The sequence below is a fragment of the Pseudophryne corroboree genome, chromosome 7, assembly GCF_028390025.1.
Source record: "Pseudophryne corroboree isolate aPseCor3 chromosome 7, aPseCor3.hap2, whole genome shotgun sequence".
Lineage (NCBI taxonomy): Eukaryota > Metazoa > Chordata > Amphibia > Anura > Myobatrachidae > Pseudophryne > Pseudophryne corroboree.
In genome coordinates, this window is record NC_086450.1 from 46,234,152 (window position 1) to 46,256,755 (window position 22,604).

The 22,604-nt window shown below is 46.8% G+C and overlaps 1 protein-coding gene and 1 pseudogene across 1 annotated transcript in view; both read left to right on the top strand.

The window, feature by feature from the left end:
• Window positions 1–19,949, top strand: part of CPS1 (carbamoyl-phosphate synthase 1) — a 123,066-nt gene extending 103,117 nt beyond the window's left edge. The window contains exons 32-38 of the mRNA XM_063933134.1: window positions 8,397–8,567; window positions 8,659–8,733; window positions 10,994–11,092; window positions 12,554–12,613; window positions 16,118–16,227; window positions 18,040–18,169; window positions 18,719–19,949. Of these exons, the coding sequence (XP_063789204.1) occupies window positions 8,397–8,567; window positions 8,659–8,733; window positions 10,994–11,092; window positions 12,554–12,613; window positions 16,118–16,227; window positions 18,040–18,169; window positions 18,719–18,817 (744 nt within the window). The 3' untranslated portion in view covers window positions 18,818–19,949. The remainder of the gene's footprint in view (window positions 1–8,396; window positions 8,568–8,658; window positions 8,734–10,993; window positions 11,093–12,553; window positions 12,614–16,117; window positions 16,228–18,039; window positions 18,170–18,718) is intronic.
• On the top strand, window positions 8,740–10,987 carry LOC134944512 (CSC1-like protein 1; annotated as a pseudogene).
• Window positions 19,950–22,604: the final 2,655 nt, after the last annotated feature.

Genomic DNA, 22,604 nt, shown 5'->3' on the forward strand with positions numbered 1-22,604 from the left:
CACTCTTTTCACTGCTTCATGAATAGACCCCTTCGTTATCAATGTGTTGGATGTACCTTTCAACATTTAAAATAAGAATTTACTTACCGATAATTCTATTTCTCGGAGTCCGTAGTGGATGCTGGGGTTCCTGAAAGGACCATGGGGAATAGCGGCTCCGCAGGAGACAGGGCACAAAAGTAAAGCTTTTACAGGTCAGGTGGTGTGTACTGGCTCCTCCCCCTATGACCCTCCTCCAGACTCCAGTTAGGTACTGTGCCCGGACGAGCGTACACAATAAGGGAGGATTTTGAATCCCGGGTAAGACTCATACCAGCCACACCAATCACACCGTACAACTTGTGATCTAAACCCAGTTAACAGTATGATAACAGAGGAGCCTCTGAAAGATGGCTTCCTAAACAATAACCCGAATTAGTTAACAATAACTATGTACAAGTATTGCAGATAATCCGCACTTGGGATGGGCGCCCAGCATCCACAACGGACTCAGAGAAATAGAATTATCGGTAAGTAAATTCTTATTTTCTCTATCGTCCTAAGTGGATGCTGGGGTTCCTGAAAGGACCATGGGGATTATACCAAAGCTCCCAAACGGGCGGGAGAGTGCGGATGACTCTGCAGCACCGAATGAGAGAACTCCAGGTCCTCCTTTGCCAGGGTATCAAATTTGTAAAAATTTACAAACGTGTTCTCCCCTGACCACGTAGCTGCTCGGCAAAGTTGTAATGCCGAGACCCCTCGGGCAGCCGCCCAAGATGAGCCCACCTTCCTTGCGGAATGGGCCTTAACAGATTTAGGCTGTGGCAGGCCTGCCACAGAATGTACAAGTTGAATTTGGTACAAATCCAACGAGCAATCGACTGCTTAGAAGCAGGTGCACCCAACTTGTTGGGTGCATACAGTATAAACAGCGAGTCAGATTTTCTGACTCCAGCCGTCCTTTAAATGTATATTTTTAAGGCTCTGACAACGTACAACAACTTGGAGTCCTTCAAGTCGTCTGTAGCCGCAGGCACTACAATAGGCTGGTTCAGGTGAAACGCTGATACCACCTTAGGGAGAAAATGCGGACGCGTCCGCAGCTCTGCCCTATGTCGAATGGAAAATTAAATAAGGGCTTTTATAAAACAAAGCCGCCAGTTCAGATACTCTCCCGGCCGAAGCCAGGGCCAGTAACATAGTCACTTTCCATGTGAGATATTTCAAATCCACATTCTTTAGTGGTTCAAACCAATTGAATTCGAGGAAATCTAAAACTACATTTAGATCCCACGGTGCCACCTTAGGCACCACAGGAGGCTGTATATGCAGTACTCCTTTGATAAAAATCTGGACCTCAGGGACTGAGGCCAATTCTTTTTGGAAGAATATTGATAGGGCCGAAATTTGAACCTTAATAGATCCCAATTTGAGACCCATAGACAATCCTGATTGCAGGAAATGAAGGAAAACGACCCAGTTGAAATTCCTCCATCGGAGCACTCCGCTGCTCGCACCACGCAACATATTTTCGCCAAATACGGCGATAATGCTTCGCGGTGACTTCCTTCCTTGCCTTTATCAAGGTAGGAATGACTTCTTCTGGAATGCCTTTTCCTTTTAGGATCTGGCATTCAAACGCCATGCCGTCAAACGCAGCCGCGGTAAGTCTTGAAAAAGACAAGGACCCTGCTGAAGCAGGTCCCTTCTCAGAAGTAGAGGCCACGGATCGTCCGTGACCATCTCTTGAAGTTCCGGGTACCAAGTCCTTCTTGGCCAATCCGGAGCCACTAGTCTTACTCCTCTTTGCCGTATAATCCTCAATACCTTTGGTATGAGAGGCAGAGGAGGAAACACATATACCGACTGGTACACCCAAAGTGTTACCAGCGCGTTCACAGCTATTGCCTGCGGATCTCTTGACCTGGCGCAATACCTGTCCAGTGTTTTGTTGAGGCGAGACGCCATCATGTCCACCATTGGTTTTACCCAACGGTTTTATAGCATGTGGAAAACTTCTGGATGAAGTCCCCACTCTCCCGGGTGAAGGTCGTGTCTGCTGAGGAAGTCTGCTTCCCAGTTGTCCACGCCCGGGATGAATACTGCTGACAGTGCTATCACGTGATTCTCCGCCCAGCGAAGGATCCTGGCAGCTTCTGCCATTGCCCTCCTGCTTCTTGTGCCGCCCTGTCTGTTTACATGGGCGACTGCCGTGATGTTGTCCGACTGGATCAACACCGGTCTTCCTTGAAGCAGAGGTTCCGCCTGGCTTAGAGCATTGTAGATTGCTCTTAGTTCCAGAATGCTTATGTGAAGAGACTTTTTCAGGCTCGACCACACTCCCTGGAAATTTCTTCCCTGTGTGACTGCTCCCCAGCCTCTCAGGCTGGCATCCGTGGTCACCAGGATCCAATCCTGCATGCCGAATCTGCGGCCCTCCAATAGATGAGCCTCCTGCAACCACCACAGAAGGGATACCCTTGTCCTCGGCGACAGGGTTATCCGCAGGTGCATCTGAAAATGCGACCCTGACCATTTGTCCAACAGATCCCTTTGCATGGAATCTGCCGAAAGGGATTGCTTCGTAAGAAGCTACCATTTTTTCCCAGGACTCTTGTGCATTGATGTACAGACACCTTTCCTGGTTTTAGGAGGTTCCTGACCAGGTCAGATAACTCCTTGGCTTTTTCTTCGGGAAGAAAAACCTTTTTCTGAACTGTGTCCAGAATCATCCCCAGGAACAGCAGACGAGTTGTCGGCATTAATTGGGATTTTGGAATATTCAGAATCCATCCGTGCTGCTTTAGCACCTCTTGAGATAGTGCTAAACCCATCTCTAGCTGTTCTCTGGACCTTGCCCTTATTAGGAGATCGTCCAAGTATGGGATAATTAATACGCCTTTTCTTCGAAGAAGAAATATTATCTCGGCCATTACCTTTGTAAAGACCCGAGGTGCCGTGGACAAACCAAACGGCAGCGTCTGAAACTGATAGTGACAGTTTTGTACAACGAACCTGAGGTACCCCTGGTGTGAGGGGTAATTGGAACGTGGAGATACGCATCCTTGATGTCCAAGGATACCATAAAGTCCCCTTCTTCCAGGTTCGCTATCACTGCTCTGAGTGACTCCATCTTGAACTTGAACTTCTTTATGTACAGGTTCAAGGACTTCAGATTTAGAATAGGCCTTACCGAGCCATCCGGCTTCGGTACCACAAAAAGAGTGGAATAATACCCCTTCCCTTGTTGTAGAAGAGGTACCTTGACTATCACCTGCTGAGAATACAGCTTGTGAATGGCTTCCAAAACCGTCTCCCTTTCTGAGGGGGACGTTGGTAAAGCAGACTTCAGGAAACGGCGAGGTGGCTCTGTCTCTAATTTCAACCTGTACCCCTGAGATATTATCTGCAGGATCCAGGGATTTACCTGCGAGTGAGCCCACTGCGCGCTGTAATTCTTGAGACGACCGCCTACCGCCCCCGAGTCCGCTTGCGAAGCCCCAGCGTTATGCTGAGGCTTTTGTAGAAGCCGGGGAGGGCTTCTGTTCCTGGGAAGGAGCTGCCTGTTGCTGTCTCTTCCCTCGTCCTCTGCCTCGTGGCAGATATGAATAGCCCTTTGCTCTCTTATTTTTAAAGGAACGAAAAGGCTGCGGTTGAAAGGTCGGTGCCTTTTTCTGTTGGGGAGTGACTTGAGGTAGAAAGGTGGATTTCCCGGCCGTAGCCGTGGCCATCAAATCCGATAGACCGACCCCAAATAACTCCTCTACGCATCGCCTGTCCACTGTCGTGTCCATAAAGCTCTTCTGGCCGAAATGGACATAGCACTTACCCGTGATGCCAGTGTGCAGATATCTCTCTGTGCATCACGCATATAAAGAAATGCATCCTTTATTTGTTCTAACGACAGTAAAATATTGTCCCTGTCCAGGGTATCAATATTTTCGATCAGGGACTCTGACCAAACTACCCCAGCACTGCACATCCAGGCAGTCGCAATAGCTGGTCGTAGTATAACACCTGCATGTGTGTATATACCTTTTTGGATATTTTCCATCCTCCTATCTGATGGATCTTTAAGTGCGGCCGTCTCAGGAGAGGGTAACGCCACTTGTTTTGATAAGCGTGTTAGCGCTTTGTCCACCCTAGGAGGTGTTTCCCAGCGCTCCCTAACCTCTGGCGGGAAAGGGTATAAAGCCAATAACTTCTTTGAAATTAGCAGTTTTTTATCGGGGCACCCCACGCTTCATCACACACGTCATTTAATTCTTCTGATTCGGTAAAAACTACTGGTAGTTTTTTCACACCCCACATAATACCCTGTTTAGTGGTACCTGTAGTATCAGCTAAATGTAACATCTCCTTTATTGCCAAAATCATATAACGTGTGGCCTACTGGAAAATACGGTTGATTCGTCACCTTCACCACCGGAATCAGTGCCTGTGTCTGGGTCTGTGTCGACCGACTGAGGCAAGGGGCGTTTTACAGCCCCTGACGGTGTTTGAGTCGCCTGGACAGGCACTAATTGAGTGTCCGGCCGCCTCATGTCGGCAAACGACTGCTTAAGCGAGTTGACGCTATCCCGTAATTCCACAAATAAAGGCATCCATTCTGGTGTCGACCCCCTAGGAGGTGACATCCTCATATTTGGCAATTGCTCCGCCTCCACACCAATAACGTCCTCATACATGTCGACACACACGTACCGACACACAGCAGACACACAGGGAATGCTCTATACGAAGACAGGACCCACTAGCCCTTTGGGGAGACAGAGGGAGAGTCTGCCAGCACACACCAAAAAGCGCTATATATGACAGGGATAGCCTTATGATTAAGTGCTCCCTTATAGCTGCTTTTATATTAATATATATAGCCATTTATTTTGCCCCCCCTCTCTGTTATACCCTGTTTCTGTAGTGCAGTGCAGGGGAGAGACCTGGGAGCCTTCCTGACCAGCGGAGCTGTGACAGAAAATGGCGCCGTGTGCTGAGGAGATAGGCCCCGCCCCTTTTCCGGCGGGCTCGTCTCCCGCTATTTAGTACATTTAGGCAGGGGTAAATATCTCCATATAGCCTCTGGGGGCTATATGTGAGGTATTATTAGCCTTTATAGGTAATCATTTGCCTCCCAGGGCGCCCCCCCCCAGCGCCCTGCACCCTCAGTGACTGCCGTGTGAAGTGTGCTGAGAGGAAAATGGCGCACAGCTGCAGTGCTGTGCGCTACCTTTAGAAGACTGCAGGAGTCTTCAGCCGCCGATTCTGGACCTCTTCTTACTTCAGCATCTGCAAGGGGGCCGGCGGCGCGGCTCCGGTGACCATCCAGGCTGTACCTGTGATCGTCCCTCTGGAGCTTCATGTCCAGTAGCCAAGAAGCCAATCCATCCTGCACGCAGGTGAGTTCACTTCTTCTCCCCTCTGTCCCTCGTTGCAGTGATCCTGTTGCCAGCAGGAATCACTGTAAAATAAAAAACCTAAGCTAAACTCTCTAAGCAGCTCTTTATGAGAGCCACCTAGAATTGCACCCTTCTCGGCCGGGCACAAAAATCTAACTGGAGTCTGGAGGAGGGTCATAGGGGGAGGAGCCAGTACACACCACCTGACCTGTAAAAGCTTTACTTTTGTGCCCTGTCTCCTGCGGAGCCGCTATTCCCCATGGTCCTTTCAGGAACCCCAGCATCCACTTAGGACGATAGAGAAAATATAATTAGTAGCTCAGCAGCTCTTCCAACACACCCATGAGGTAACTGCCCAGTGTCGTTTTTGTTTTTGGGGTGTCGCCAGTAGCCCTAATCCCCAGCTTCCCTTCCTGTTCACTTTTATAATCACTTTTTTCCATTACAACATGGGTTTAACATTTTCATTCTATCATGAATGTTGCTATTCCAAGGCTTTGGGTACACAATATTGTTTGTCTTCCAACCTCAGTGATTTTAGTTCATTGATTTATAGTATGGTTATTTCAGTCGTTTATATCAGGTATATCAGGTAATTGAGTTATGGTTATTTCTATCAGTTATTACAGTTCATTACCAAATCCATTACAGTGTAAGGCCCAGAACAGGCTTCCTGTGTCAAAATTCTGTCTGGTGTACACCAATGAGAGGTCCGATCAGGACCTCAACCCTTTAGTATGTCTTCTTGCACCTAATATTATCACTATGACGTTTTCATCCAAATCCTTCCAGTGGAAGGTCCAGAACAGACTCACTGTGTCAAAGTTCTGCCTGGTGAACACTAACAGAAGGTCCAACCAGGACCCCAACCCCCTAGTATGTCTTCTGGGATCCACTATTGCCACTGTGAAGTTTTATCATCCAAATCCATCCAAAGGAAGGGCCAGAACAGACTCCCTGGATCAAAGTTCTGCCCAGTCTACACAAACGGGAGGTCCGACCGGGACCCCAACCCCCTAGTATGTCTTCTGGGATCCAATATTGGCACTGTGAACTTTTATCATCCAAATCCATCCAGAGGAAGGGCCAGAACAGACTCCCTGGATCAAAGTTCTGCCTGGTCTACACCAACGGGAGGTCCGACCGGGACCCCAACCCCCCTAAAACTGGGCCAGGATCCAACTGGACCACCTTGCATTGGTTTTATCCCACTCAGTGCTGGGGTTTCCAAATGCATAACCGAACAGGCAAACAAACAGAGCAATGAATTTTATATATAAGATTTGCAATGAGTAAATGGACACAGAGAACAGGCCACTTGATCTGCAGATATATCTACGGCCGGACCAGGCAGTGTGTTGAGCATATACACTGCCTGATCTGTCAGGACAGCTGTCAATTGCCACCGGCTGCTGCAGCATGTATACGGGCGGTCAGGTGACTGCCTATACACACCATCGATTCGGTAGACATATTGGTCATCAGCTGTGCTGCAGGCCAACGTGATATGTCTGTGAACGATGGCGTTCACAGACATACAGTTCGTACACACTGGCCAACAGACCCGCGATATATTGGCCATTCTATTGAATGGCAGATATATCGGCCAGTGTGTACGCACCTCTATTCACCAAGATCCATACTGTACCCGCGAGACATAGAATTATACAGGAATCCTTTAATCCCCCTCACCCTTCAGTGACTTACAGATAATGCTTTGGAGTGGGATGATCAGGAACAACGCAATATGCAAATGTAACAGTGCAGACCTTTCTTACCAACGCATTTCACTTAAAGCTTTAGGGGTCTATTCATGAAGCAGTGAAGAGTGTGGAGTAGTGAGCCAGTGGAGAAGTTGCCCATGTCAACCAATCAGCATTGAAGTAACATTTATAATTTGTATGGAGCAGCTGATTGGCTGCCATGGGCAACTTCTACACAGGCTCACTTCTCCACTCTTTTCACTGCTTCATGAATAGACCCCCTTAGTTTCCAATACGTGATATTAAGGGAAAAGACCTGCAGCATTGTTACCAAGTGCCTTTAGCACAATGGAAGAATGTATGGAATATAGGAACATTACCACTGGAATTATATAATGGAAAAATAATGAATTTTTATTTTACAAAATAAGGATGTTAGAGGTCTATGAACACTGTGATCATAGACAGAAGTATCTTTGTTACGTCCTATAAAATACCATTCGATATGAAATTGGTCTAAATGATTGGCACTGAATGTTGAGTAAAACCCCCACACATTTCCTTACTGTGGAATAAATTACTGGAAAATGAGACATGCTGTCTGGATTAATGTTTTTTGTGCCCCAGGGTATCTAACTTGTGGGGGCCCATACTAATAAAAGTGTCAATATTATATACTGCCAATGTATAATATGTCTAATACTGCCCGCACCATATGTGTTAAAACACTGTAGTGCCCCCAGTTCACATTTTGCCACACAAACCCCCCCCCCTTTCACATATGCCCTAGTGCCCCCCAAGCTGGTGTGGGAGCATCTGGGTGACTGCCCTGTCTGCCATGCTGTTAATCTAGCACAGGGCTAATGCCTCTTTGTAAAGCAGGGTTATGAAACATGTGGCCCTTCAGTTGCTGTGAAACTACACATCCCAGCATGCAGACACTGTGGCAGAGCATGCTGGGATGTGTAGTTCCACAGCACCTGCAGGTTGAATATCCCTGCTATAAAGCTTCTTCGATTACCGGCAACTCATTTAAAGTGGTCTATGCATGAAGCAGTGGAAAGAGTGGAGAAGTGAGCCAGTGGAGAAGTTGCCCATGACAGCCAATCAGCATTGAAGTAACATTTATAATTTGCATACTATTCAATTGTACGGAGCAGCTGATTGGTTGCCATGGGCAACTTGTCCACAGGCTAATTTTTCCACTATTTTCACTACTTCATGAATAGACCCCATACCTTAAGTCATATAACAGCATATAGTTGGTGGTGGGTTTTTGTTACTGTCTACTAAATGATGATTGCCTGTTTGCTATTAGGTGATCGAGTGCAACCTGAGGGCCTCCCGCTCCTTCCCATTTGTGTCTAAGACCTTAGGAGTTGACTTCATCGATGTGGCCACAAAAGTCATGATTGGAGAAAAAATTGATGAGGGTCCACTTCCAACGTTAGAGAGCCCCATCATCCCTGCAGACTATGTTGGGATCAAGGTAAGCGCCAGAGATGGAGGAATCAGCAGGCAATATTAGTCGGCTTTGGAGTTCAATTATTATTAATAATGCCATTTTTTTCTTTTAACAGGCCCCCATGTTCTCCTGGCCTCGTCTGAGAGGAGCTGACCCAGTCCTGCGATGTGAGATGGCATCCACTGGTGAGGTAAATGTACCTAAATAAACATAGAACACCTTTACAGAGAGAGACTATAGTGGCTGTCAGTGCTGGAAATAGGTGCAATCTGCTGAGTGGTAACAGCAGGCATTCTCTGTGCTATACTGGCTTACACATTTCTGTAATTGTCATTATTGAATGATTGAGTCTAATGGATCCCAGCCTTATTGTTACAGTGGGCAGGAGGGAGGCACGGTGCTGCAAATTGTGCCGCTTGGTGGAATCCTCACAGTTTTGGTACTAAGGGCCGGATGTAATGGCTTGCGAGACGGCCGGAGCTCCAAGACTCAAGCTGAACGCGTATGTTTTTTAAAGTAGCAAACGTTTACAAGGCAAAACCTGGTTGGTTTTGCCTTGTAAATGTTTGCTGCTTTTAAAAGAACTTACAAATCCGGCCACAATCTTGGAGCTCCGGCTGTCACTTGTTTCGTGCTGTTGACGTTCTCCATCTTATGGAAGACGATCTGGGATTATGGCCGCGTAGCTCTTGTTCACACAGCCTCCAGTGCCCATACCGAAGATCATCTTCATTTAATGAGGATTTAGAAAGGGTCAAGGGTGTTTGCTCATGGCTTTCAAATAGTTTGCAAATGAGCGATGACGACATCTATGAGCGATGTGGAGAAGATGCCATTCACTACCACTCCTTCCAGCGTCACATCATTTGCGCCCTGTTGATCGTCTGCATCGTCTTTGGGTGTTATCCTGCTCGTCATCTTCTCTGGAAATTTATTGGACAAGTATCCGATGAACTTTGGCAGAACAATAGCAAATCTGTAGCACCAAGACAGCCTGCTATGGCTCCACATTGTTGTAGGCGTAATTTATCTAATCGCCATCATCTTGCTTATGCGACATCATACATCCGCCATCAAGTACACGGAGGAAAATGTGTTGAAACCAACACTGTTTGTGACGGGGTTTCCAAAACAAGTGGATCAGCAATCAGTACAGTGTGGCCTATTCTATGTGCCGGAGGTACAACTGTGCTACGACATAGCCGACCTCATCCAGATTGCCAGAAAGAGGATAAAAGCGGAGAAAAAGTCTGGCCTGTTACAGGAAACTGAACCACAGAACTGGCAAGCCTTTTTCCATTAACCCCAAACCTTGTTTGCAACTGTGCTGCTACGTAACGCGCCACTGTGAGAGGGTGGAAGCTATAGAGTATTACAAAATATGTTCGATTTGCTGGAGGCAACATACACAGCAAAGCTTGAGTTTTTCTGTAACGTGTCCATTGGAATGGCTTTTGACGTTTTTCTGAAAAATCCATAGCTACCTTCATCCTCAAAGACTTCGAGTTGGTCACAGAGCCATAGCTGTCAAGGTTCAGCTGGATGTCTCCTGCTGGTCTGTCACATCCTCCACCTACCTGGAGAATATTTCAAGGCGGAATCTGTCAGAGCAGGGAATAAAATGGCGGTCCCGGGGGAATTAATTTTTGCCTCTTAATTGTGCTCATCCATTATTATTACCATGATAGACACGTTAAACGTCACAAAGCCCATTTACTACCTGAATAACCTAATCATTAGCCAGTTCTTTCCCAGGCTCCTACTGTGGTCATTCTCAATGCTACTTCCCACCATTGTCTACTACTACTACACCCTATTTGAAGCTCACTGGACAATGGGGGTGATTCAGAGTTGATTGTAGCTGTGCTAAATTTAGCACAGCTACGATCAGGCACACTGACATGTGGGGGGACGCCCAGCACAGATCTAGCCCACCACGCATGTCAGTCCCTGCCCCGTTGCAGAAGTATAAAAGCATCGCACAGTGGCAATGCTTTTGTACTTCAGGAGTAGCTCCCGGCAAGGGCAGCAGGGGCGGGCCTTGGCGGCTGCATGTGGTCTCCCACCAGTACACTGTGGGAGACCTCACAGTGTATGCCTGATATCTGCACTGTCCGAGTCTGCCAGATGTTCTACATTTCCCCATTGGTGACAGACATTTCATACCATCAGAACCTTCGGTTTGTGAGACCCATCTCCGAAACAATTAGAGGATTATAGCAGGTTTTACCGTTTATGACCTGTATTGTGGGATGAGCCCCTTCATTTTTCAAAAAGTTGACATTAAGTGCAATGTACAGTTTCTGACCACGCGGCTGCAGCCTAGTAATACAATTGTAAATGGCTAGTAACACAGCCTGTCTGTGGCTAGTTATAAAGCCTGTCTGGGGCTAGTAATGAGCTTCTGCAGTTACTGTGTGCTGATGTCTGTCTCCTTCTGTCTGGATAAGGTGGCTTGCTTTGGACAAAACATCTATTCTGCCTTCCTGAAGGCCATGATCTCCACCGGCTTCAAACTGCCTCAGAAGGGAATTCTCATTGGAATCCAGGTTAGTGACATATATCCCAAAACTGTCTAGGTAGTAATTATCCACATATGGGGTCGGATGTAATAACGCCAGAGTTCGGCAGCCAGGGATGCCGGCCGAACTTGGACATATTTTTAAAGGGGCAATCACTTACAAGCCATGGTTTTGCCTTGTAAGTGATTGCCTCTTTTAAAAAAGTCAGATTTCGGACGGCATCCCGTATGGCCGCCAAACTCGGGCGTGTGCGGCCAATGGTATGATTTAGCTATTTGGTCTGAATGCCTAATGACCAGATATAAAGCCACATATATGGAGTGCACTTGCTATACATCGTCATGTGCACCGATGAGGCCCAACAATGGAATCACAAGTTCATTCAATCACTGGCTGATCTCAGCCATTAAGATTAAAGTTCATTTTGATGAGTCAGAACTTAGGTGGCAACACAGGATTGGGTTAGTTTGGTAGAAACTAACAAAACTGGACAACTGCTTGGCAAGATGGTGGCTTATCTGTGAGCCTTAAACATTAAACCAGGATAATACATTTTCCTTCTTGTGCATGGTCTGTGACAGGAATCCATATCACGCCTCCTCTTACCTTTAATCAAGAACCAAAATAGTAAAAGATACAAAACACAATTTCGGTCAGATGCATCATCGCTTGGGAAGTGATCAAATGGATTGTGAAAAAGTACCAGTCAATCAGCTCCTAACTGCCATTTTTCAAACACAACCTGGGACATGGCAGTTAGGAGCTGATTGGCTGGCACTGTTTCGCTCTCCATTTTATCACTTTCCAAGCGATGATACATCTAGCCGACCATGTGATACAGGGAAGAGGTTGGCTGGTCCTTTTTGTTTGTCCACTATAAATTTGAGATGTAATATTCCTTAAATTTGCCGAATATTTATCACTTACAGCACTGTATTCAGCATGTAAAGCAGGGTCCCCAAATAAGCTGTAGGTGGACATTACACACATAGGCTCTCGGTGACAGCACAATTATATTTAAAATATACAGTAGCAAACTGGACAACAGTTTCTATGGAAGTACTACGATATACCGGCACACGGGATCCCGGTGGCGAGCATACCGGCGCCGGGATCACATCCGCCAGAATGCAGGCAGCGGATCGAGCACAAAAGAGCCCCTTGCGGGCTCGCTGCGCTCACCACGCTATTAATTCTCCCTTCAGGGGTGTCGTGGACACCCCAAGAGGGAGAATAGTTGTCGTGATCCCCTCGCTGGTATGCAGAGCGCCGGGATCCCGACAGCCGGGATATCGAGTGTGTCCCGTTTCTACTGATACTTTACACTTCCTATGGAATATATGAGCTGGTCGCACAACTTAAAGGGGTTTTTGTAGCGGTGTGCATTCAGCAATATAATGTACAGGTTTATGTATGTGTTGTGAATATGTGTGTTCGGATCGCTCTGGAACCACGTGATAAACATCTCCCATTGTCTTTTCTTTGCAGCATTCATTCCGGCCCCAATTCCTTGGCACAGCCCAGCAGCTTAAAGATGAGGGATTCAAGGTACAGTAACGCTTTCTTTCTGCTCATTGGTGGTCATTCCGAGTTGTTCGCTCGTAAGCTGCTTTTAGCAGCTTTGCACACGCTAAGCCGCCGCCTACTGGGAGTGAATCTTAGCATAGTAAAATTGCGAACGAAAGATTAGCAGAATTGCGAATAGACACTTCTTAGCAGTTTCTGAGTAGCTCCAGACTTACCCGGCATCTGCGATCAGTTCAGTCACTTTCGTTCCTGGTTTGACGTCACAAACACACCCAGCGTTCGCCCAGACACTCCTCCGTTTCTCCAGCCACTCCCGCGTTTTTCCCAGAAACGGTAGCGTTTTTTCGCACACACCCATAAAACGGCCTGTTTCCGCCCAGAAACACCCACTTCCTGTCAATCACATTACGATCACCAGAACGAAGAAAAAACCTCGTAATGCCATGAGTAAAATACCTAACTGCATAGCAAATTTACTTGGCGCAGTCACACTGCGGACATTGCGCATGCGCATTAGCGACTAATCGCTCCGTTGCGAAAAAAAAATTACGAGCGAACAACTCGGAATGAGGGCCATTGGCGGGAGGTTGTGTATCAGATATGACCTTACTTAGATTCAACAGGGCGGAGCGAGATGGTGTGTGCTGCCATTAATGTCACCATCTAACGTTAAGGTTTCGCCAAATCTTACCAAAAAATCAAACACTATGCACATTGCAATCTGTCCATAAGACTCACAATGCGTCTGATCTTGGGAAACCACAATTTTTATGCCTTGTTTTATATAGAACAGATGAACCAGAGTCTGAGAGATCTTTCACATTAGGAAGGGACGATAACTTGGCATGCCTTTGAACCCATCACTGTGGCATGAGATAGAGGGGTGCTTTTGCTGTGTGAAGAGAAATTAGTTTAAGTCTATATTAGCTGTTGTGTAAGGAGCAGGGCGTTGTTACCAAGGCAACACATGACAGTCTTACAGGTTATCCTGTAGTTAGTGAGGTCTCTTTCATTTGTAAAGAGCTTACATGTTCTTCTAATAACTATTTTCTATATATAACAAGTACCAACTAGTAATTGACACATCTGTATGAGGGGATCTGGTTGGTATCCCGGCAGCCGAAATACCGACGCCGTAATCCAGACACTGCTCGGAATGCCGGCACCGGCATCCCGACTAGGGCCCTCATTCCGAGTTGTTCGCGCGCTAGCTGCTTTTAGCAGCAGTGCAAACGCTAAGACGCCGCCCTCTGGGACTGTATCTTAGCTTAGCAGAAGTACGAACGAAAGGATCGCAGCGCTGCTACAAAAAAAGATTGTGCAGTTTCTGAGCAGCTCGAGACTTACTCCTAGCTAGCGATCACTTCAGACTGTTTAGTTCCTGTTTTGACGTCACAAACACGCCCTGCGTTCGGCCAGCCACGCCTACGTTTCCCCAGCCACTCCTGCGTTTTTATCCGACACGCCTGCGTTTTTACACACACTCCCCGAAAACGGTCAGTTACCACCCAGAAACACCCACTTCCTGTCAATCACTCTGCGGCCAGCAGTGCGACTGAAAAGAGTCGCTAGACCTTGTGTGAAACTGCATCGGCTTTTGTGAAAGTACGTCGCGCGTGCGCATTGAGCCGCATACACATGCGCAGAGGTGTCGATTTTTAGCCTGATCGCTGCGCTGCGAACAATGGCAGCTAGCGATCAACTCGGAATGAGGGCCTAGGATAGGGTTAGGCTGTTGGATGGGGAGGGTTAGGTATAAGCTGCGGGAAGGGGTTAGGTTTAGGCACGACTGGGAAGAGTTAGGCTGCGGGGGGAGAGGGTTCGGTTTAGGCTACAGGAAGGGGTTAGGTTTAGGCACCACCGGGAAGGGATAGGGTTAGGCTGCGGGAGGAGAGGGTTAGGTATAAGCTGCGGGAAGGGGTTAGGTTTAAGCACCACCGGGGAGGGATAGGGTTAGGCTGTGGGAGGATAGGGTTAGGTATAAGCTGCGGCAAGGGGTTAGGTTTAGGCACCACCAGGGAGGGATAGGGTTAGGCTGCGGGAGGAGGGGGTTAGGTACTGTATAAGCTGCGGGATGGGGTTAGGTTTAAGCACCACCGGGGAGGGATAGGGTTAGGCTGTGGGAGGATAGGGTTAGGTATAAGCTGCGGGAAGGGGTTAGGTTTAGGCACCACCAGGGAGGGATAGGGTTAGGCTGCGGGAGGAGGGGGTTAGGTACTGTATAAGCTGCGGGATGGGGTTAGGTTTAAGCACCACCGGGGAGGGATAGGGTTAGGCTGCGGGAGGAGAGGGTTAGGTATAAGCTGCGGGAAAGGGTTAGGTTTAAGCACCACCGGGGAGGGATAGGGTTAGGCTGCGGGAGGAGAGGGTTAGGTATAAGCTGCGGGAAGGGGTTAGGTTTAGGCACCACCGGGGAGGGATAGGGTTAGGCTGCGGGAGGAGGGGGTTAGGTACTGTATAAGCTGCGGGATGGGGTTAGGTTTAAGCACCACCGGGGAGGGATAGGGTTAGGCTGCGGGAGGAGAGGGTTAGGTATAAGCTGCGGGAAGGGGTTAGGTTTAGGCACCACCGGGAAGGGATAGGGTTAGGCTGCGGGAGGAGAGGGTTAGGTACTGTATAAGCTGCGGGATGGGGTTAGGTTTAAGCACCACCGGGGAGGGATAGGGTTAGGCTGCGGGAGGAGAGGGTTAGGTATAAGCTGCGGGAAGGGGTTAGGTTTAGGCACCACCGGGAAGGGATAGGGTTAGGCTGCGGGAGGAGAGGGTTAGGTACTGTATAAGCTGCGGGAAGGGGTTAGGTTTAAGCACCACCGGGGAGGGATAGGGTTAGGCTGTGGGATGGGGAGGGTTAGGTATAAGCTGCGGGAAGGGGTTAGGTTTAGGCACCACCGGGAAGGGATAGGATTAGGCTGCGGGAGGAGAGGGTTAGGTATAAGCTGCGGGAAGGGGTTAGGTTTAGGCACCACCGGGAAGGGATAGGGTTAGGCTGCGGGAGGAGAGGGTTAGGTACTGTATAAGCTGCGGGAAGGGGTTAGGTTTAGGCACCACCGGGGAGGATTAGGGTTAGGCTGCGGGGTGGGGAGGGTTAGGTATAAGCTGCGGGAAGGGGTGAGGTTTAGGCACCACCGGGAAGGGATAGGGTTAGGCTGCGGGAGGAGAGGGTTAGGTACTGTATAAGCTGCGGGAAGGGGTTAGGTTTAAGCACCACCGGGGAGGGATAGGGTTAGGCTGTGGGATGGGGAGGGTTAGGTATAAGCTGCGGGAAGGGGATAGGTTTAGGCACCACCGGGAAGGGTTAGGCTGCGGGGGGAGAGGGTTCAGTTTAGGCTACAGGAAGGGAGGGATAGTGTTAGGTGGGTAGAGTTTACATACTACCCGACCTCTGTTGGGATTCTTAACATCGGGATGCCGCGGTCGGTATTCTGACTGCCGGCATCCCGACCTCCGACATATCAGCCCCAACCCTGTATGAGTGCAGGTATACTGTAATTGTGAGTATAAAGCTGTTTCTCCTCATGTTTTACAGCTCTATGCTACAGAAGCCACTGCTGACTGGCTCAATGCAAATGACATCCCAGCCACACCTGTACCCTGGCCATCACAGGAGGCACAGTCCAGCTCTCCCTCCATCTACAAGTAAGTCCTATAACAGTCCTGGCATCAGTAACACACAGAGATCATTACGCCAGGGATGGATCATATATTGGAGTAAGCTTACTTGCATATTGTTCAGTTCTGAATTATAGATATTGATGTTCACTACTTTAAAGTTGGGAATCATGTTTGGAGCGGCACAGCAGAGGCTAGATCATCAGTTTTTTATTTTATTCAAAACTAGCTGAAGCACGCGCTGTTGCCAGGGTTTAAGTCTTCACGTTATTAAGGCTCTATCATGAAGCAGTGAAAAGTGCACCAGTGGAGAAGTTGCCCATGGCAACCAATCAGCTGCTATGTATAATTTTATAGAGTGCACTTTATAAATGATTGGTTGCCATGGGCAACTTCTCCACTGGCTCACTTCTCAACTCTTGTCACTATTTCATGAATAGACCCCTAAATTATCAATGATTTGGATGTAACTGTCAACATTTTAAAAATAATTAGTAGCTCAGCAGCTCTTCCAACATACCCATGAGGTGGCTGCCCAGTGTCATTTTTGTTTCTGGGGTGTCGACAGTAGCCCTAATCCCCAGCTTTGCTTTCTGTTCACTTTTATAATCACTTTTTTTCCATTGCGAGAGGTTTAACGTTTTCCTTCTTTTATCAATGTCGCTATTCCAAGGTTTTTTCGGTACACAGTATTTTTTGTCTTCCCGCCTCCATTTCTGTCAGTTAGTTTAGTTCATTGGTTTATAGTTATTTCTGTCACTTATGTCAAGTCATTGAATTATCGTCATTAAAGTTTTCATCCAAATCCACAATGGGAAGTCCGATCGGGACCCCAACCTGCTAGTGTGTTTTCTGGGATCCAATGTTACTACTCTGAGAAGTGTTCCTCAAAATCCATCCAGTGGCAGGAACAGAACAGGCTCCCTGTGTCAAAGTTCTGTCTGGCATACCCCAACGGGAGGTCCGACCAGCACTCCAACCCCCTAGTGTGTTTTCTGGGATCCAATGTTAGTACTTTGAGAAGTGTTCCTCAAAATCCATCCAGTGGCAGGAACAGAACAGGCTCCCTGTGTCAAAGTTCTGTCTGGCATACACCAACAGGAGGTCCGACCAGGACTCCAACCCCCTAGAATGTCTTCTGGGACCCAGTGTTACCACTCTGTGATGTTTTCTTCAAATTCAATCCAGTGGCAGGCCTAGAACAGGCTCCCTGTGTCCAAGTTCTGCCCAGCGTCACACACTATTACATTTAGTAAAGTTGTGGCGAGTGAAACATAGCGAAGCGAGCTACTGTGCCCGAAGTATGGCACGTGAGGGGATGCGTTTCCACTAAGGGTGGTCATAGATGAGAAAACTGACAAAATTAAACCGCCCCAAAAAACATAAAAAGGTGTGTCAACAATGTGTCGCCCATTGTCATTTGTCCCTGTTGACCTTTCGTACCTGTTGACTTTTACGCTGTCGCCCTTTTCCTGTTGACCATATGGGGTCAACCTACTGACTGTTGACCAAATTACTGTCGACCTAATGATCCACACCCATGGCAATATTGATGTAGATGAGCAACTATTTGCAACTGTCAGAAGCAGCTGACCATAGACAATTCCTTTATCAAACTCTCCGATAGCAGTAATTCTGAGTGTGACTATCTTACTTCCTCTGCGAGCAAAGAAGGTCGGCTTCTAACAATTATTTTCTTGGCCGATATAGATTGTGCATGCGTATGGGCAGATTAGGTGTTATATTAGTGGCTGATCTCTCTGACTCTGAATGTTGAATGCTTGGTGCTGCGATACGGTACAGGTATGAATTGGATCATCAACTTTATTCTTTTCACAGGTTGATTAAAGAAGGCAACATCGATATGGTGATCAACCTGCCAAACAACAACACAAAATACGTGCGTGATAATTTTGTCATCCGGAGGACTGCAGTGGACAGCGGTGTTGCCCTACTCACCAACTTCCAGGTGGGTCACCATTATCCATACACACCCCTACAAGTGGCAGAAATAAGTTTTAGATAAAGCTAGTGATATTCTATGCTCCGAAAAGGGTTGGGATTGTTTTGCCGGCAGTCGGGATCCCGGAGGTCAGCATACCGACCCTGAGAGCCAGAATGCCGACGGGGGGGGGGGGGGGGGGGCGCAACGGAGCCCCTTGTGCGCTCGGTAGCTTGCTGTGCTTGACGCAGATTCTATCCCCACTCTATGGGTGTCGTGGACACCCATGAGTGGGAATAGTACCTGTGTCTCGGCATGCTGACCGTCGGCATTGCCAGTGATCAAGATCCCAGCGTCGGCCTCCTGACCGCATCCCCATGTAATGCCCAGACACTCAACACTGGTTGATCAGCATGTAATATTTATTCCAGCAGTTGTGCCAAGCATTGCCCATCAAATATAGGCCTCTAACGCTGGCAACGCATGCCCCAATACTGCAGCCCATATCGGGGAATTACCAATCGTGATTTTTTTTATTTTATTGTGAGTATTATGCTGCTTATATATATTTTCTAGGTGGTCAAATTGTTTGCTGAAGCAATTAAATACTCTGGAGACCTGGACGCCAAGAGCCTTTTCCACTACAGGCAGTTCGGGGCCGCCAAATCCACATAGAGGACCTGAGTCCCGTAGCAGCTGTCCCTGGGAAAGGGACCAGTGACCACAAAACGTCTTTTGCTGGTCTTCTGTTTACTTCCAGTTGTGTTAAAAACACAAACGTCACTGTCATTATGTCTTTGCATTTTTACACTTGTGGAACCCAGAACTGTATTGGTTTAAATAGAGCTTTACATATACACCATGAATTACAGTTTAGAGTCATATAAATATATAGCCTTCCCTGAAATGGGAAGCTTTTCTAGAGAACCACACAAAAGCCACACAGCCGGTAAGCAATGTACATAGTAGAGCAAGATAATACAGTACAATGTGCACAAATGTAATTAAGTCAATGTTTGGGTGTACAAAAAAAAGTACATTTTACCTCACACATACATTAAACACATCGTTGCCTACCCTCCCTCATTCTGCAGGAGACTTCCTGAAATAGTAGCAATCTCCCTGACTCCCTGAATAGACCAGCAATCTCCCTGATTGCACCTTATCCCCATTATGTAGCTGTTACATTCTTGGGGGGGGGGGGGAAGAATCAGAGATACATACATTCAAATGAGCTCATCAGCACCATTTCCCTGTATTGGTTATAAGGCACAGTGGTAATCATTGTACAGGTCAGCACTCATCCAACAGACGTCTCAATGTATAGCATCCCTGAAACACATGACATCACAATTACTGTGTATGAGTGACATACATCTTTCTGTGTATTAGGAGAGCTGCGGCCCCACATAATATCCGATCTCCTCTCCTGGGTCCAGTCTTCTCTATCCTTACCCCACTTCTTCCCCAGTACACCAGCGCCAGGACACTAGCCATAAGTCTTCACTGTCAAATGACAAAACAAATTATATTATAACTGTGCAAATAATAATATGAAAGGTAAAACATGAGCATTACCGCTACTTTGACATGTGTACTAAGCACCATACGTCAACAGTGGGAAACCAATACATGCTGACCCCACACATTCTTTCTTGCTCGTTGTGATGTGCCATTCTATGACACACAATACTTACTGTGCATAATGCTTCACAGGTACGAGGATTGTAAAGAAGGAAACTTAAATCGATTTTTAAACTTTATGGACATTCATGATAAAATAAAATTACAGAATCTTTTTCAACAAGATGTCTTGTGTTATTTTTTTTGCTATTAAAATACAATAGGAATTAAGAATCTGTTCACGTCACACTGCATATTTATACATCTTTACTGTTATTTCTATTTCATATCTATATGTATCTCTATGGGGTGTATTCAATACCTGTCGGAAACTGCCTTCTTGTTGGAAAGACGGTAGTTTCCAACAGGTTTAGGTCGGAAGGGGTTCCGACCCATTCAATGCGGCCCTGTTTTTTCCGACAAGTCGGGAAATCCGACTTGTTGGAAAGCTGTCGGATTGCACGCGAATTGGCGGAATAGCTACCGATCCGCGTGCTACTGTCGGGAAGGGGACCAAATCTGACAGGTTCTGGTCCCGTTTCCGACAATGTCAATCCGACTTTGTAAAATATTTCCCATAATAAGTAGTCCAGTATAATTAATTTAATAGTGATAAAAATACATTTTGCTCTCCTAAATGCGATTTTTTTTTTTACTTTGTTTTATAAAAACATCTATTTATTTTTAGTATCCTAATAGGTCTAGTTAATATTTATTTACCTTTTCTAACACCAGAACCCTGCAATTATATTTATTAGATCTGTATGTGGGTTTAATTAAAAAGAAACATATGCCTGATACAACATACCTGTATTATAACATTAATTTGTGGTCCTGTGCGCAAGTAGTCCTATATGTTTCTGTGCACACTCAAGTGGTCCTATATGGTCCTGTGCGGATCTCAGTGGTCGTCTGTGGTCCTGTGCAGACCAAAGTAATCTTATATGGTCCTGTCACTGTGCATACCCAAGTGGTCCAATGTGGTCCTGTGCGGACCTGAAATGTTCTTATATGATCCCATGTGTGGACAGTAGCGGATCTTGCCACGGGCAAGCAGGACTTTTGCCCGGGGCGCCGCCTTCCGGAGGGCGCCGGCGCCATCCGGAGGGCGCTGCACCATGGCAAGATCCGCTGCTGCTGTGCCCCCCACTGCCCGCTCTGTAGGGAATTAGACGCGTAGCATCTAGTTTCCCTTCGTGGAGAGGACCTTTGCTGTGCGGTGTGCGATGACGTTATCGCGCACCGCACATAATTTCAGCGGCGCTACTACTGTACAGGGGTCGTAACTGACCACGCCCCCTGTATGAAGCCACGCCCCTATTGCCGCCCAGGGGGGGGGGGGCGCAAAAAGCCATAGAACCGGCCCTGTGTGTGGACTACTATGGTCCTGGTGAGAATTTGATTTCTTCAGCTCCTAGCTGTTAATCAGGGCCTATACTGTATGTATGAGTGAAGTCTCTGTATGATTTGTTATATCAGAAAACATAGGAAACATGGCTTGGTGAGCATAAGACACCTCAACCAGCCTAGACATGGACTATTCCCGGATGCACTGGTGAGAGAGGGGTGCAGTTGGCGGTGACACGTGTACTATCACCTTTTTATCTCCCGTCCAACCCTTCTCACCCCATTATTCGCACCATACATTGCCCCACAAATCTCTTTTTTCACCCCCTCTTCACTCAGTTAGGTCCCCACCATCCCCCCACCTTCACCACTGCCCTATAGCAACATAGTTCCCATTCACACCCCTTTCCCCTCTTCCCCGTCCCCTTTATTCACTGCAACCCCCTGCCTCTCCTCCCCTCAGCCCCTCTTCCCCCCCCCTTTTTTCCCCCGTTTTCACTTCACAGCAAATCACACTTGCCCTCGGTTTAAACTTACACATTCTTTCATCTCCAGCTAAACTGCCCTTCCTTCACTCCACCACCGCACCCCACCTGGAACAATTCCTCCTTATCAGTGTCAAACTCCACGTCTAGTCCTAACTTATACACTGTCCACACATGCTCTTCTTATGCAACACACCATTTTCTATACACAAATTATAGGAACAAAGCCTTTTCCAATAATAACAATTACAATTCTCTTTCAATCCATTTTATTGTTAATTAATAATTTTCATTATCATTACTTCTACATAATTTCATCATTATTTTCAGTTTACTATCATGATTAGTTTTCCTATTCATAAAATAATAATTATTATACACATATTTATTAATAGACCCCCCCCCTTTTTTCACCTGGAGCCAGATTAATCTCCTCGACGGTTTTCATATCTATAATAAAAATTACTTTATTACTTTATTCTCAATCAGTCATTTTCTCTCTTCTTCTCATTTATATATATTTTTTTGCTATTTTCAACTTTCTATCAGTTGATTACTATCAAAATAACAGATATACTGCTTTAACAATAATGCCGTGCTATACACAGCACATTAGAGTGTTTCCAACAGTGCTAACAATATGGTACAATTAAACACCTAAAGATTTAATAAGCCCCATTAAGGGTGTTTTCTACACCTACATCTTCCTAAACACCAATTTTATGCAATTCAGCCCTAAATATACTACAGGTATATGACCGCATAGTGGACATGAATTTTGTCATAACAATTTTGCGTCTATATAACTTAGAGCATATAATTATTTAATCAATGATTACAACAATCAATTATTCAATCATTAGGATCCATCAGGTCCTTATAAATTAGCAACAGAGGACCAGGGAGCAGGCATTCCGTGAACAAGCTCCCCGAGCGAAACGTACGTCGTCACTTCCGGTTCCCGAACTTCCGGTCGACGGACCGCGGACACCGGCGCGTCTCTCTGC